At 33.8% G+C, this 16,226-nt stretch overlaps 1 protein-coding gene and 1 long non-coding RNA gene across 2 annotated transcripts; one reads left to right on the top strand and one right to left on the bottom strand.

Moving 5' to 3' along the window:
• Nucleotides 1-8,815: 8,815 nt before the first annotated feature.
• LOC112025434 (1-aminocyclopropane-1-carboxylate oxidase 4) lies at nt 8,816-12,094 on the bottom strand. The gene is made up of 4 exons (XM_024058104.1): nt 12,077-12,094; nt 11,627-11,920; nt 11,115-11,351; nt 8,816-8,863 (listed from the first exon to the last, which is right to left on the bottom strand). Exons 1-4 carry the CDS (start codon nt 12,092-12,094, stop codon nt 8,816-8,818), a joined length of 597 nt encoding a protein of 198 aa, XP_023913872.1.
• A 992-nt stretch (nt 12,095-13,086) lies between these two features.
• LOC136061861 (uncharacterized) lies at nt 13,087-14,567 on the top strand. The gene is made up of 2 exons (XR_010623714.1): nt 13,087-13,514; nt 13,619-14,567. It is a non-coding gene; the product is annotated as an uncharacterized LOC136061861 (long non-coding RNA).
• The last annotated feature ends 1,659 nt before the right edge of the window (nt 14,568-16,226 follow it).

Genomic DNA, 16,226 nt, shown 5'->3' with positions numbered 1-16,226 from the left:
GGGGGGGGGGGGGGGGGGGGGGGGGGGGGGGGGGGGGGGGGGGGGGGGGGGGGGGGGGGGGGGGGGGGGGGGGGGGGGGGGGGGGGGGGGGGGGGGGGGGGGGGGGGGGGGGGGGGGGGGGGGGGGGGGGGGGGGGGGGAGGCGGGGGGAGGGGGGGGGGGGGGGGGGGGGGGGGGGAGGGCACCAATGGAGAAAAACTCTCTTATAAAACTTCTCTATTCTCCCCCCCTCTAATTATCTTCCTGAGTTCTTAATGAAGTTTGGAGCTTTTGAGTTTTTTTGTTCCCAAATTAGAAACTAAACTCTCTAGCTCTTAACCCATGAATGCCCTTCATAAGCCCTCATACATCCTCCGGTAGAAAATCTCAGCAACTTTACTAAACGCATTACAATACTATTATTCTCTTATACTTATTATCTTACTCTCCATATTCTGAAAATACATATATCTTACTACCCATATCTCTAAACATCTCTTTCTTCACTTCTCCTATACAATCTCATACACACTTACTACACCATTACATGTAAGACACCACAACTCTTCTTAGCTCCACTCTCATACTCTCTCACTCTAAAATTCTACTATTTTGCTGCCCATAAACATATCTCAATACTCTTTTACACCTATTTTACTGCTCCTATCTCCAAATACCTAAACACATCTCTATACCATTCTCTTACAAAATCTTTCCTCTTGGAAAGAAATCTCTACAACTTCTCCAATGGTTATAATCTCATATTTTTACTATCTTTAACCTCCATATCTTTCATACTTCCATATATCATACATACTACAAATACTAGATCCCACAAAACATCTATATCTTTACCATTTCCACACTTTTCAAGAGGTACCAAACACTCATACTAAATGCACTTCTCATGGAAGGTATAAACTTCTAATGCTAAAACTCTTCTTTTAGAAGGCATCGAGATCTCATATCAAAGCCCTTCTCATGGAAGGCACAAATCCATCTTGCATAAAGCCCTTCTCTTAGAAGGCACAAGTACTCTATACAAAAGCCATTCTCATGGATAGCAACACTATTCATGACTTCACAACAACTAAAAGAGTATTGTCAAGGGGAAAACTTATTTAAGTGCATGATAAGAGGGGCAAGCTTAACTAGCCCCTACACACAGCTAGACACACTCTCTCTCCCTCCAGTTGCACCCATTTTCCCCCCTCAATCTTGAAGTTATCATGGCATACTGCCTCTCTACCACTAGGGTTACTCTGTTGGGATATTATCAACTCACAGAAGTTGTACAGTTGAGGCTACAAACCATGCAAAGATAAGTGGCTTTGCTTCCTTATCTTTAAATTTACATCATTGAGTATATGATTACTTCACATTTAAATACATATTACTTTATTCCAACTACTATTACAACTATTAACCAAGGCTTAAACTCATGTAAATATATCATAAGAGGGACAAGCTTAACTAGCCTCTATTGCTGGTATTCCACTAGAATCTTACCAGCTCACTGATGCTATACAGCTGGAGCTATAAATCATACAAAGATAAGTGACTTTGCTTCCATATCTTTAAATTTACATCATTGAGTACATGATTATTTTACCTCTAAATAATTACTACTTTATTTCAACTATTATTATAACTATTAATCAAAACTATTACATCAAACGCGTATTACATATTTATTCAACCAATATCGTGATTCTTAGACTTTAGCTTTAATAGTTTTGTAGGCTTAAAAGTACACCGGTAGCCGTTGGACCGTGTGGCCCAATGTTGAGTTCCAGAGGCAACGCCCCAAAAAGAACCCGGCCTAGTAAGGTCATCCCTCCAACGAAACACACGTGGCTGGGCAACCGAAAAGGCCTCCGAATGCTATATGAGACTCTCAGTTTCACTCACAAATCATATATGATATATTAAAGTGGAATCTCAACTAAGAATCAAAATTAGGTTCTAATTGTATTCCAATTATCTTTACATGAAAATTTATGCATCTAAATTTAGAAAATATAAAATATAAAATATAAAATTTTAAATTTAATTCATTATTTTTCCTATATAATGAATGTATACAATGTTAGATAAAATATATATATATATATATATTAATAGGAAAAGTTCAGAGAAAGTTCAATTAGAATTTGAAATTAGAATCCAATTTTGTGCCATATGTCTAAATTTATGTAGGAACCACACCATAATTATCCACTTAAGTTTGTGTCATGTGTCCATTTAAGTTTTTTAATCTTTGTGCTAAGTGAGTTAATGAGTGCAAAATGCTAAGAATTCAATATTTATAAACTATATATATATATATATATATAAAACTAATCACATATACTAAAATCACCACACAACAGATCACCACACATTCTGTTTTATTAAAAATGAGAAAAAAAAATGATCATAAGTAGTATTAAATTTGGGTAAGAATTTTAATATGTGACTAAGTATGTTACTTTTAAAAACATAATTTGAATAATTATTTATATTTTTATGATAAAAATTGTGTTTAATTTTAAATGCGTCCATATGTATACATGTGTCACATGCTATTTTTTTAAATAATTTGAATAATTATTTTTATTTTTATAATAAAAAATGTGTTTAATTTAAATGCATTCATGAGTTTGCATGGATTACATGCTAGTACTATTAATAAGAGGATTTCCTATTGGAGTTTCATCATTTTGTGTACTAAAATATCCTCACACAAATTCTTTAACTCTCTAATATACCCTTATCTTTTAGTTAGATAATTTTAAAACTAAAACACAAACGGGTTAAAAGAGTAATTTACCTTTTTTTTTTTTTTTTTTTTTTTTTTTTTTTTTTTTAAGTTACTAAGTTTTAGGCATTCAAACTTTTATCAACTCTCACGTAAAGAAAAATCCTAAAAATTAGGACTCTATCTCTATCTCACTTTTAAACATTGTTTCACTAAGTACTTGTGGGGTGTGAGAGGCAAGAGTTAGGGTTCAAGTCTCCAGGAAAGAGCTTTATATACATATACACTTAGATTAAGTTAGAGTGAAATTTCTATCTTGTATCAAAAAAAGTTTAAAAAAATTAAAGAAAAAGTCTCATTGCACATGCAAAGCACGTGTGATAAGGCTAGTGTGTGTGTGTAGGGATTATAAGGTAGATTTTGAGATCGAAAGGGTAATTGGAGACATAGAAATCCATACTCTCTATTGGGGGCTTAGGTTTGGCGACCTAGACTCTATCCACCAAACCAATATCAAATATCTCTGTTGGGACCTAGGCTTCTAGCACCCCCTATCCCCTATCTCTTAAAGGCTATTCAAATGAATATCTCTTTCTTTCTTCTTAGGTACAATTGCTTTCCTTGATTTGGGCACAGTGTCTTCAACAAATCGTTGTCTCAGTCTTAGTCTCATCTCTAGTCCTGTGGGTTAATCACCTTAGTCCAGTGTATCAAAAATGACATTTGTCTTTTCAAGACATAAGGAGTTAGACTCAGCCTTGAACATGCAATGGGTTAGTATAATTTTATCAACAAAGGTAAAAGTGTTTAAATAAAAAATTCCATAAGATGGGTGTATTAAAGAAGTTGTCACAAGTATCTTGTGTAAAGAAAAAAATAAAAAACGTTATAACTTGGACGTCAATTTTTTTTTAATTATTTTTTTTTTTTTATGAACTTGGACGTCATGTGTACATTATTCATCCACAAAATCATATACATTTAAGTCATTTTTTTCTTTGTTATTTTCTTAAATTAAATTGTATGATGAGGCCACCTTTGTCGAAGCTAACAAATCTGGATAGGTGTTGTAGTCCGTAACAACCTGGGTTGGTCATCGCTTCTCTAGCATAGCAACTACCTTCAGCGTATCAAGCAGTGGAGATTGAAGCACTTGTAGCAACTAGAGCCCTTGAATTCCCCTGGAGATTGTGTTGATCGAGCCATAGTTGAAGGTGACTCAAAGACAGTGGTAAAAGCTCTTATAGGTGGCTCTGTTACTATAAGACTAAGTTTGTTTTTCTAGATGATGATGTGTTGAAATAGTCAGCGAGTTGTAAGCTCCAAATCACACCAATGGGTACTATGAAATAAGACAGAAGGACCAAAATAAAGCACGGTGTGGTATCGGCAAAAACCCTCCGAATTCAAGTTAGTAAATGAGAAATCTCTAAGAATTCTATATGAAAGAGCTAAGGATTTTCGGCATACTTGAGAAAAGAGAGGTCTAGTGCTTGTATAGTTGTGAGTAGTGAATCAAAATCCCTTTGGAGTAGGGATTTTTCCTTGTTGGGAGGGTCTGGTATTTAAGGTTTCCAACATTTTAGGGTGTCTTTTCATATGAGAGAGATATGGGTGAATAATGGGGTTCATCTTGCGTGTTATGCAAGATGTTTCCATGTATGGGTATTCGTGAGGATCAAGCTAGGCCACGCTGGACCTGTTGGCCTTTTCACCCCGTTGGCCCTTTCATCCCGTCGGCCCATAGACTTCATTCACCTGAGGATTTCTCGTCGGCTTAGAAAGGTGCCCGTCGAGTTTATTGTGGCATCGTCATTTTCACTGTTGTGATCATTCTGGGTCATTCGTCCGTTTCTATGAAGCTGACGGACCTGTAGGCACTTGGTGCTTCTAGGAGCATTAAGTCTTTGTCAAAAATACCCCTATCACTAGATGGTTTTCAAAATTACTCCACTCTCATACAAAGAGGAAAGGTAACAAAGTTGCTCACAGTTTGGTGAGATTAGCTGCCAATATTATTGATTGTTCAATGTGGATGGAGGATGTTCCACCATGCATCTACCATTTAATTTAGGCTGACATAGCCATTATGATTAATAAAGCTTTGATGTCTTGTCCCTCCAAAAAAAAAAAAAAAGAAAAGAAAATTCGAAGCCCTGACTTCTACGCCAGTGGATTATTAGCCTAACTAGCATTCCACTTTTACTGACAGTGAGACTACGTGTTTGATCTCTTTTATTTATTTTTATTTATAATTTTAATTTTTATTTTTAAATGGGTGTTTGATCTCATTTAGGTCTATGTATGAATTTCAATTTCTTTCTTAGTGGGGGAAATGAAAAGATAATTATAATTTTATCCCTTAAACTTTGAGATGTTTTACATTTTAGTCTCTTAAATTTAAGATTTTTCATTTTGGTCCATCAAATTTTATTTTGTCAATGTTGATGACTAATTAGGTCATTTAGAGAGAGAGAGAGAGAGAGAGAGAGCAACATTATTTTGCTAATACTTAATTAACAAACATATTAGTCATAAGATTAATAGATTTTGAAAATGAAATCAAAATTGGTGGATCAAAATGAAAAATCTCAAAATTAAGGTATCAATATGATAATGATCTCAAATTTTAATGGTCAAAAGTATAATTTACAAAAACATCTCATGGCATATTAATGTCATCCACATGACATACTAATATATAATTGAAGTAACTTTTCATGTATTTGGTCACCTAGTTTTTAAAATCTCAAACTTAACACTATGTTTGGAAGTTGGAGAGAGAGGAGTAGAGGAGAGTATTGGGGAGAAAGGGGGGGGGGGGGGGGGAATGGTTATCCCTTTCCCTTGTTTGGATAGCTTTTACTCTTATTTAGATGTTCTAAAAGTTAGAATAGAAATGAGAGCAAATAATTAAATTTATTTAGATCAACAGTTATACCTCTATTTGAATGTGGACATACAATATTGGTCTATTTACAATTTTACAAGTTACTGGAGGTCCCACTCCCACACATGAAGGATGAGAAGGGTAAAAATTGAAAAATGTTTGATATTCATGTTATTTCCAAACCCCCCCCCCCCCCAAAAGAAAATGGCTAGAGTAATGGAATAAGAGAAGATAGATTTTTTGTTGATAATTTTTTTTACAATGAATGGAAGGTGGATTTTGATATATATATATATATATATATATATATCACATATATTATTGTCGTATATTATTATTATTTTTATATTTCTGTAGCCTTGGATACAGTAATTAAAATTTATGTAGCATAAGTCCAGGAATTTTGTGTACTATCCTATGTGTGATATTAATGACATATATCCTCAATTTGGCTAATCTAATGGTAATTCTTCCAATTAACAGTACCCTTTTTTTTTTTTTTTTTTTTTTTTTTTTTGTTGGTATATCACGGGATGGGACGGTGGTTTAGGGATTATGGGGTAGGGACACCAATGGAAGAGTCATTGCGGGTAAGACTTTACACTTAAGAGTATGAGATATTATGGAATTGAACCTGCAGGCTCAATTTGCTCGAATATTGACAACATTAATTCAAATGTGGTTTGGAGAATGTCCAGCAAATATCCAGCGACAAGTTAGTTGGTAGTATCGATGCTGAGTACATGTTTTGCCTGCTCCCTTAAATTTTTTTTTTTTGCTAGGTAAATGCGGGGGCTCGAACCCTCGAGTAATAGGTTACTTACATAACCGGGTACCAACTTGCCAAGAAGTGGCGGTGGTGCCTGCTCCCTTAATTATGTTAATCTTTATTGCGTTTTGTAATTGCCTTATGCTTAATTTTGTGGTTATCCCTATGTTTGGAGCGGATTTTTAGTTATCTAATTAAACTTTTTCTGATTTTAATTTTTTTTTTAAAAACCTGTAAGGTACTGGGAATTTACCGTGCACATAGAGTCCTAGCAGCACTTTAATTCAAGGTTATTGACTAACAATATGTATGTCTCAATCAACGTGAGAATTATGCATCCAAATTAACTCAATTCCAAATCAAGAAACCCAAGAGAGAGAAAGCAAGACTTAATTAGTGTACCTAGAGAGAGAGAGAGACAATCGTGAAAGAGAAGAGTAAGAGACAGCCAGGGTGAGAGAAAACTGAGAGTGAGAAATTTTTTACCATTTGTAAAAACTAAAGAGTATATATTGTAATTGTGATAATGTGGTGAAGAATAAAATAGATAATTCAAAATATTTGATTAGGTCCAAAATCTCTCTACCCCTTCCAAATCTCTCTAATTTAAGGAATTAAAAATGAGGGGTTAGAAACTTTAGAATCCCTCTAAACCCTTCCCTCCTCCCTTAAAAGTTAAAATATCCAAATAGTGTTCATTAAAACTTTCTCCTTCTTTCCCTCTACTCTCCCTCCATCCAATAATAATGTAAGGGATCAATATGAAAATAGTGTCAATTTTTAAATGTCAAAAGTGTAATTTAATATATAAAAAATTCCCAACTTCTATTGTCAAGACTCAACCGGCATATAAAGATTTAACTGAGGTAAATTTTCATGTATTGGTCGCCTAGTTGTTGTTGTTGTTGTTGTTGTTGTTTTTTTTTTTTTTTTTTTTTTTAAGCTAAAAAATGAGTAGGGGGTGATCTGAGTTGGGTTCTTTTCTACCTAGGTGTGACCATAGTGGCACTACCCACTAAGCCAAGGCCTGTTAGAGTAGGAGATCCAAATGAGCCATAGTTGTACACTCAACCCTATTGAAGACACTAGTGAGCATAAACTGAGAGTATGGAGTTATTTTCCAAGCGCTTCCTATTGCAGGATTCAAATCTGGAACCTCCACCTCCCAAACCCTTAGGAGTGAGCCCTTAATCACTAGACTAACTACCCTCGGTTGTAAAATAATTGAGTTGGTATAAAATTTCAACAAATCTAGAATTACAAAAAAGTTTATTAAAATTTCTTGGTAAAAAAACTGAGTGGGTATAAAATTTCAACAGTCTAGAATTACAAAACGTTTATAAAAAGATTCACAAATGACGACATGAAAAGTTATTATATATAAGTAAAAAAAATTAAGTCAATTATGAATTCAAATAAGTAAAAAAAAGTAATAAAAACTTATCAATTCAACTGCTACTAAGTATTTAAAAAAAAAAAAACTAATATTAAAAGAAAAACATGTTTTATTACATTTCTCAAAAAGTTTAGGCATGGATGGAGACAAGCAGCACAAAGGAGGCTGACCAATGTGATTAGGCAACTTTTGTCATGGCGGCTAGTGGAATATCATTTTATTAAGTGGTGACGTTAAAGAGGTCAACTTATAAAGAGAGGAAAAGCTTGGGCTTCAGGTGATCGACTTCTTTCTAATCACAAAGATGTGGTTGATATTTGTTTTGTTTGACCAGACCTATCTACTTTATAAAAAGAAAGAAAAAAAAAAAAAAAAGGCAATTAAATCTAGGCAGTTGCCTGGAAACTTCATTGTTATTAATTAACTTAACGATATTCTTTATTTCCATTGTTCTTGACCTATCACATTGTGCCATCTTGGAATGTTTAAATAATTAATGATCTTATGCAAAATACAAGTTTTAAACTAATACTAGTTCGGGTCAAATTTGACTATTTTAGTCTTGCGGTCAAGATTTTGAAATAAATTTTGCCGGGCCCATAATAAATAGTTCATTATCAAGTTATAAATTTTGGGGTCAAATTAGGATTCAAAAATGGGGGCCATTCTGCTTCCGAGGAAAATTCTGAATGATGATCATTTAAAAAATGATAATTATGATGTGTGTTTTTTTTTCCGCTGAATATGGTCGTTTTGATGTTAGAGGCTTAGGTTAGGGCTTCCTCTAGATTACTATTTACTAGCGAAGGAATATTATCGAAGCTACTTGGTAGCTTTTGCTTTCCTTGTTAATGTTATAATCACTAATCAGTGGCATGCACAACGGGCACCAACTTGTTAAGTCTTTGCCTCCTATATCTACCTAATCTTCGGGTGCACTTCATTTTACTCATAAAGACTAACGGTTTGTTTTTTTTTTTAAAGCGAAATATGAAATTAGAATCCATATATATACATAATCTATTTCTTTTATATGATCGACCTAATCAGCATAAACGATGGCGATTCCAATCATATGCAGATTAGATAACTATATATGTTTGCATTTGTAAGTACTGTTATGTATAATGTGTATAAGAAGTAAGAACTTTACATTATTATATATTTTGCAATCACAAATAAACATTTTTTGGTAAGTGATTAAACGAGGATGATGATTGTTATAACTTTTAAGTACTCATCTTCTTATGCTTTTTTTTTTTTACCAAAAAAAAAAAAAATGGTATATATAAGTATATTAAATTATTAATTAGTCCCTATGCTACCTTAAAAGTAGTATTTTTTTTTATAATAAAAAAAAAAATCACACAAATCAGATATAAAATATAAACGCTAGCATGCCATTTTCCTCTTTCTTTTTTTTTTTTTTAAATAAAAAGAAAAAAAAAGAAAAAAATTTTATTAACAAGATAAATATATTGTAAGACATTACAATGGATAAAATCCTAAAACTTAACAATAGACCTTAGGTCTACTGACAGTTTCCCTCCAAATAAAAATAAAATAAAATAACCTAACACTAGCTACGACTTTGCCATAAAGTGTTAAAAAAAGAAAAAAAAAGAACAGGAAGAAGACAACTTGTTGACAAATGACCAATGACCTAACCTAGCCTAATTTTAGTGTACCACATCCACATGCCAGCGCTATTTAGTATTTGATAGCAATCTTTCATTGCGTCTAAGATTATTATCATTGTAAATGATTTCCTAGCCATACGATACAAGCTGTTCAAAGTAAACGTTCAACATCATCATAAATTCCTTTTCGTAAAACAAACATATGGCTTTCCACCTAAAAGAAAGAAAAACATATAACAAAGATATATGATAGAAGACGATGTTGTAATTAATGCTGGATGTGGAAACGTACAATAATAGTCTTACTGATGGAAATTCGAGTTAACATGATATATATATATATATATATATATATATTTTTTACATGATAAAAATTTTACTCTAACATAATCTAAGTGTATATATGTGTAAAAGCAAGCTTCCTTCTAGAGATTTGAACCCTGGCCCTTGCCCCCCACACCCCACAAGCACTTATACTTGTAGAGTGACCGTTGCACCAAAAGTATGCGGTGGTCATGATATCTTCAAAATTGTGTTTTGTGTTTTACTTGTTATATTATATCCTCAACTTGTACTATTTTTTCCACCCAAAAAGAAAAAAACTATTGTGGGGCCTGTTAGGTAAAAAAGGTATAGTAATCCTCAGAAATAGGCTCAGGGCCCAAAGGCCCAATCCGAAAACATGTAGTAATCCGAGGACAGCCTAAAAAGTTTTATTCTTATCATATGGGTGGTATGGAAGAAACGAGTAGATATTATATACCACGGCATGACATACGTCCGAGGACAACAAAGTCCGAGGTCAAGGTAACATTTTTTTTTTTTTTTTTTTTTAATTCCTTATAATATATTATTTATTATTATAATAATCAATATATTCTATACCAAATGGCATTATAAATTATAAATGTAATTAGCTGTCTACATTGAAAATGAAATTGCTAAGAACTTCACTATTGACTCAATACTTGATGACTTTAGATCTCTTAAAAAGTGTAGGTTACAGTTTTGAAAAAAGATGTTTAACTTTTATGTTATTATATGTTTTGTGACTTTGCCCATTTTATAGTTGATTAAAGATATTAAATTGTTTTGTCAATCTTGTATCATTATTGTTTAATTTTAATTAAATACACTTTTGTTTATAACATATATTCAGTTATGAAGTATTGTAAAATACTATTTCACATTTCATACACAAAAAGAAAAAAAATATATATATATATATATATCTCATATTTAATTGCAATTACGTCTCACACCACACCAGCAGTTAATTCTCTTGAGTAACAAACTTAAAAAATAGTGAATTTGAAATACAAAACACCTAACACTGACTTCCCTAGAGAAGTGAACTACAATTTTGTTTGTTTCCGAAGGGAGTCATCAATTTTTAAATTTTTTTTTTTCGTTGTGATCCATCCATCACCACATGAGAGAGAGAGAGAGAGAGTAACAAACAATAAAACATCATTCTCATTAAATGATATTAGAAGGTGGTAATTTTGGTTGCTTTCTACAAATAACAAATAGAGAGCCTCCCAAGTAATTAGCCTTTTAAAGAGCTCATCACATGTATAAATTATATAATATCTACTTAAAGCTTGTAGAAGTGTCACACTTCCCCAAGGCCTTAACAGACAACATACTTTCTTATTCTAGAAATTAAAATGCGGTATTAAGCTGTTACATTAAAGATACAGCTTCAAATCTGAGCTCCTTGGCCTGGAACTTGTGGTCAGCATAATACTTCATGTAGTCTTCAGACACAAATTCTGGGTACTTGTTCTCAGCTGTCTCTTTCTCCACCAGTGTTGGTGCTGGACATATCTTAGCATCACCCGCAGGGTTGTAGAATGAAGCTATTGACATTCTGTTTCTATCTGTTTGGGCTATCACCTTGTGCATCACACTCTTGTACTTCCCATTGGTGATGACCTATATATATATATATATATATTTATATAGATATGGCATCATATGTAGTCGTTAGATATCTCCAAAATTTTGTCAAGATGATAAAGAATTTTAAACTGAATCTTCTAATTCTCTTCCATTTTTAGCGAGACATATATATATATATATATTACATGTCTTGCATCTAAAAATAAAAATTAGAGAGAATTGAATGGGAGGGGAGGGATTTTATGATGATATTAATTATTAACACAAATTGGTTTGGTTCATATATATAGATATAGATAAGGGTATACCTCAATTTGGTCACTAAGGTTAATAACAATGGAGTGGCGCATAGGGGGCACGTCTATCCACTGATCATCTTTGAGTAGCTGGAGACCATTGACCTTGTCATCCTGGAAGAGTAGGATGATCCCACCAGCATCTGTGTGGGCACGAAGACCCTTTAGAAGGTCTGGCTTTGGACATGGAGCGTAATTGCTAACCTTGGTGCCAAAATTTGGACCCTTTGATCCACGGAATGCCTTTTTCAGGTTCTCTAGTCCAAGATTCTCACATAACAAGTCTAGATATGTAAATCCAATTGTCTGTAACGGTTTGTTAGAAATCAATACTAACTCTTTTGTTTCTAGAAATTTCTAGAGTTCTTCATAAACTTCTAGAACTGCTTGCACAATCTCTCTTTAATTCTCTAGAAACTTCTATGTAGAAGTAAAACACCACATGTTTATAGAATAGCCTACAAGGTTGAAGAATGGCATTCATATAATGCCAATAAAAAGGAAGGTGCTAGAAGTTTCAAGTTGGTTTCCTAACCAACATACACCTAGTATAAATAGATGTGGTGGTATGTGAAGTAATGAGAGAGACTCCTAGAGTAAGAGACTAGTGTGAGACTAGTGAGAGGTGTGCACTAGTACTAGTGTTAGTGAGTCAAAGTATCAGAGCTTGTAAAGTGTTGTAATTCAAAGAGTTAAGTTTTAATAAAAGCTCTTTATTCAGTTATTTGTTCAATAATCTAGTGTCAGAGTTTCCACAAACTCAACATGGTTATGTACCATGGAGATTTGAGATAGCAACAATCACCGAGCACCATACACATGATAGTTAAACAATAATTACAGAGACTAAATATCCTTGTTATTTGAGAACAAGCTCAAATTTTTCAACATGCTTCTTTGAGTGATGTTTTCTTAATATTTCAAATTATCCTGGCATGGAATTCCATTCTAAGATATGGTTAGTGTACAAGTTAATATCCCAGAATGAATTTGTAAAAAGATTTGCATGGGTAAAAGTGACGCCCATAATTAATGATGTAATATCATGAAGATTTCATAATCATCATGTAGGGAAGAGAAAAATAATTCTAAAGTAATTTTTGGTAGTATGAGCTCCTTAATAAAGAAGAATAAGACAGCAGACACTACTGAAGATGGTGAACGTTTGCACCGGGTAATTATCTCAATATGAGGTTGGATTTGGTGAGGGAAGAAGGAAGGGAAAGGGGGAGAGGGAAAAGGACTTTTCTCTTGTTTGGTTGGGCAGAAGTGGTGGGGAGGTAACAAAATAAAAGGATTTTCTTTCCCCCCAAATCCATTATTATTCTCTTTCAGTTCAAATAGGGGGAAAAAGGAGACAGAATGTTTAAATTATGTAATAATTAAAAATGGGTCCACCTTATCAATCATTTCCTTCAAATTTTCATTGATTTTGTAACAGCATAAGAGGAATGGAATTTTTCACTTATCTTCCACTCTCTCTTCTTCTCCTCTCTCTGCCTCTCCAGTTTGTCAAACATAGTGCAGTAATAAGCATATAATAATATGCTGGCCCTCATATAAACCAATAAGATAGCTGGTGATCCTATGGTTGTTTAAATTGTGTGTATCAATTTATGCCAGCACTTCTGACACTCCTGAGCTAAAATTGCATTTTGGGTTTTCAAATTGAATTATTTAATACTAGACTGATTGATAATTTTGTTGTTGTCATTATTGAGCTTGTAACAAATATATTAGTAGATAAAACTCTTGGTTGCCCCTGATTATGTGAGTAGTGCAAGTTCTAATATATTGAATGATATCTAATTTAACAATTTTATGTCTAAATTTGTTCATTCAGGAGCCTTTGTGAACATCCCGCAGGATACGATTCGTGAAGCACTAAAAGTTGTCCTCGGTACTGCAAGCATTTAAACATCTTACACTTCATTTCTTGTTCAATTGTGGTGTTGTTTCTTTTTAGTAACTGCAAATGTTCACTTTTACTTGTCTACAATGCAGATGTAGGGAATCACCCAGTTTTAATTCATTGTAAAAGAGGGAAGGTATGTGCATTTTTGGTTTTCTATTCTCTCCATACCTAATTTTAATTTCAGTACATTCTAACTTGTTGCTTCCTTTCTTTCTGTCCAGCACCGAACTGGTTGTCCTGTGGGTCGCTTTAGAAAATTGCAAAGGTGGTGCCTGACATCTGTCTTTGATGGATACCAGCGTTTTGCCGCTGCTAAAGCTAGAGTTACAGATCAGAGGTTTATGGAGTTGTTTGATGTTTCTAGCTTGAAGCATCTTCCTATGTCATTTTCATGTTCGAGGAGGTAAACAACAAGATATATTGAATGGCTTTTCTTTTCTTTAATGGAAGAGAATCGTATAGGCCCTACTTCAGAATAAATAGGAAAAGGTGATGAGTTCCTGAAATGCATTTCAGCGGTAAAGGGATAATTCTTCGTTTTCCCTCATTGAGAATAAAATCCATTAAAATTAGTGTGTCCAGTTTGGAGTGTAACAAAGCCACTCTCTGTCCCATCCACCACCCTCCTCTTTTTCTTTCTTTTCTTTTCTTTGTTTTTGTTTCCGAATAGTCTCTCTGCGAGTGTTGCTATACACATGCAACAACTATGGCAGTAGATATGTTCCAGGTCCTTCACGAATTCATAGTTAGATTGGTTTAGAGCTTTAAGCTGATGCTGAAGCAATTGTTTATGGACACAAGTCAAGATAGCAGGCTAGCAGCTCTTCTCTACTTCAGCTGTTCCTGCCAATTATTATAATGGAAGGCAAGGCAGCTAGCTAGATTTTGTCTACCAATGATTCTTGATCCGGTAGTCAAGTATAGATAATTTAATTAATAAAATTTACTTATATAAGGATTATCTTGATATCTGTATGGTGTAATTTGATGAACAAACGATATGTGATTTGATAACAAGGGAATAATTCTTGCATTTAACTTGCACTGCTGCTGCTACAGTGAGCCTGAATCTGAGATTTTATGATTTACAACTGTCATGGTCGACTAGATCGAGTGGATAGGTTTTTGTGACAATTATAAAATGATGTTCTATTGCGCGATACTTCAGTGTTGGAGACATATTTTTATGTAATTGGCATATCCTTTGACAAAACGCATTTTACTTGTATTTAGGTAAATCTAAGTAGGTTCAAGATGATCATTACAAATGGTTAAATTGAAGACATGAAGACTACTCAAGAACTGTTCAAGAAAAAATGTAATTTGCAGGTCTCGATACCTGATCGATAAGATCTCAATTTGTCAAGATTCATTAAAGGTCGATAGATATCTCGATCGATCGAGCTTACGAATTTTCAGATTATAGCCAGCAATGTTTTATTCTAAAAGGCTATTTGTTTATGGGTTTGTAAAATCCTTATTGGACAAGGAAAAGCCCAAGGCTTGTGTAAACCTATTTGGAATAGGAGAACCCATTAAGCTCCTATTTAAAGGAGATGGGAAAAAGAAAAATCTAACCGTAGAGAGCTTCAAAAGGTTTTCTTTTTGAAACCCTAGCCTCTTCCTACAAAATAAAGAGTTCTTGCTGCGTTTCTTGTATGCCTTTGGGTTTTGTAACTAAGCAAAGTCTCTTGCACCAACATTGAAGATCTTATTGGTTTTTCTATGTAAAGCTGCTGCAAATCAACTACAACAATCAAAGGGTTGCTGTGGAGTTAGTCACGTACTGAGATTCGTGCAAAGGAGTAAGCCACATACTGGGATCCGCGCATCAAATTGGTTAGTCATGTACTTGGGAGCCATGCATCAAAAGGGGGAATTGTCACTATAGATCAAGTCCAATTGAGTATTGGTGTAAGGGTTCAACTGTAGGTTGGTAAGGTACTTGGGATTCCTTTATTTGTAATCACTTGATTTGATAATAGTGGAGTTTTGGGAATGGTGACCTGAAAATCTCCCGGTGGGGTTTTTACCGCAAGGGTTTTTTCCATTCGTAAACAAATCACCGTGTCTTTTAATTTCCACTGCATATTTAGTTTTTTGGTGATTTGTTTGTGCTTTCACGTGTTTGCATGATTAATTGATTAATTAACAGCTTGACTAATTAATTAATTGGTTTAAATCACAAGGGGTCATTCAGTTTGTGGCTTATCAAGTGGTATCAGAGTGGGCACACTCTGATTAGGTTTTAATCTTTGCTATGTTGATCCATTGACCCCTGTTGTCATGAAAACTCTTGATTGTTTTGATTTGCATGATCTTATGTTGAATGATGATGATGATATTCAAGATGCCTATTGCAAGCTTTATAATTTTTGTATGAAATCTCTTGAATGTTCTACAAAATTAAAAGCTAAATTTAAAAAGGTCAAACTTGAAAAAGATGATTTGATTGCAAAATTGGATGAAGCCAATAATTTGAATGAGAATTTTAAAAATCAAATTTCATCTCAGGTGGACAAAATTAAGAGTTTGGAAGAGCAACTATTAGAATTTAAAACTGAAGTTGAAAATTTAACTAGTGCCAAACTTGTTGTTGAGCCTAACTCAAAAGAAAAAGATTTTTATGTTCCCCCATTTAAAAGGAATAATGAAGAGTTGAAGGCTAATATTACTAGGATAGACAATGGTAAAAAT

The sequence above is a fragment of the Quercus suber genome, unplaced genomic scaffold (assembly GCF_002906115.3).
Source record: "Quercus suber isolate HL8 unplaced genomic scaffold, Cork oak 2.0 scaffold_358, whole genome shotgun sequence".
Taxonomy (NCBI): domain Eukaryota; kingdom Viridiplantae; phylum Streptophyta; class Magnoliopsida; order Fagales; family Fagaceae; genus Quercus; species Quercus suber.
The sequence above is the reverse complement of the archived record's forward strand: the minus strand, read 5'-3'. Positions and strand labels throughout refer to the sequence as shown.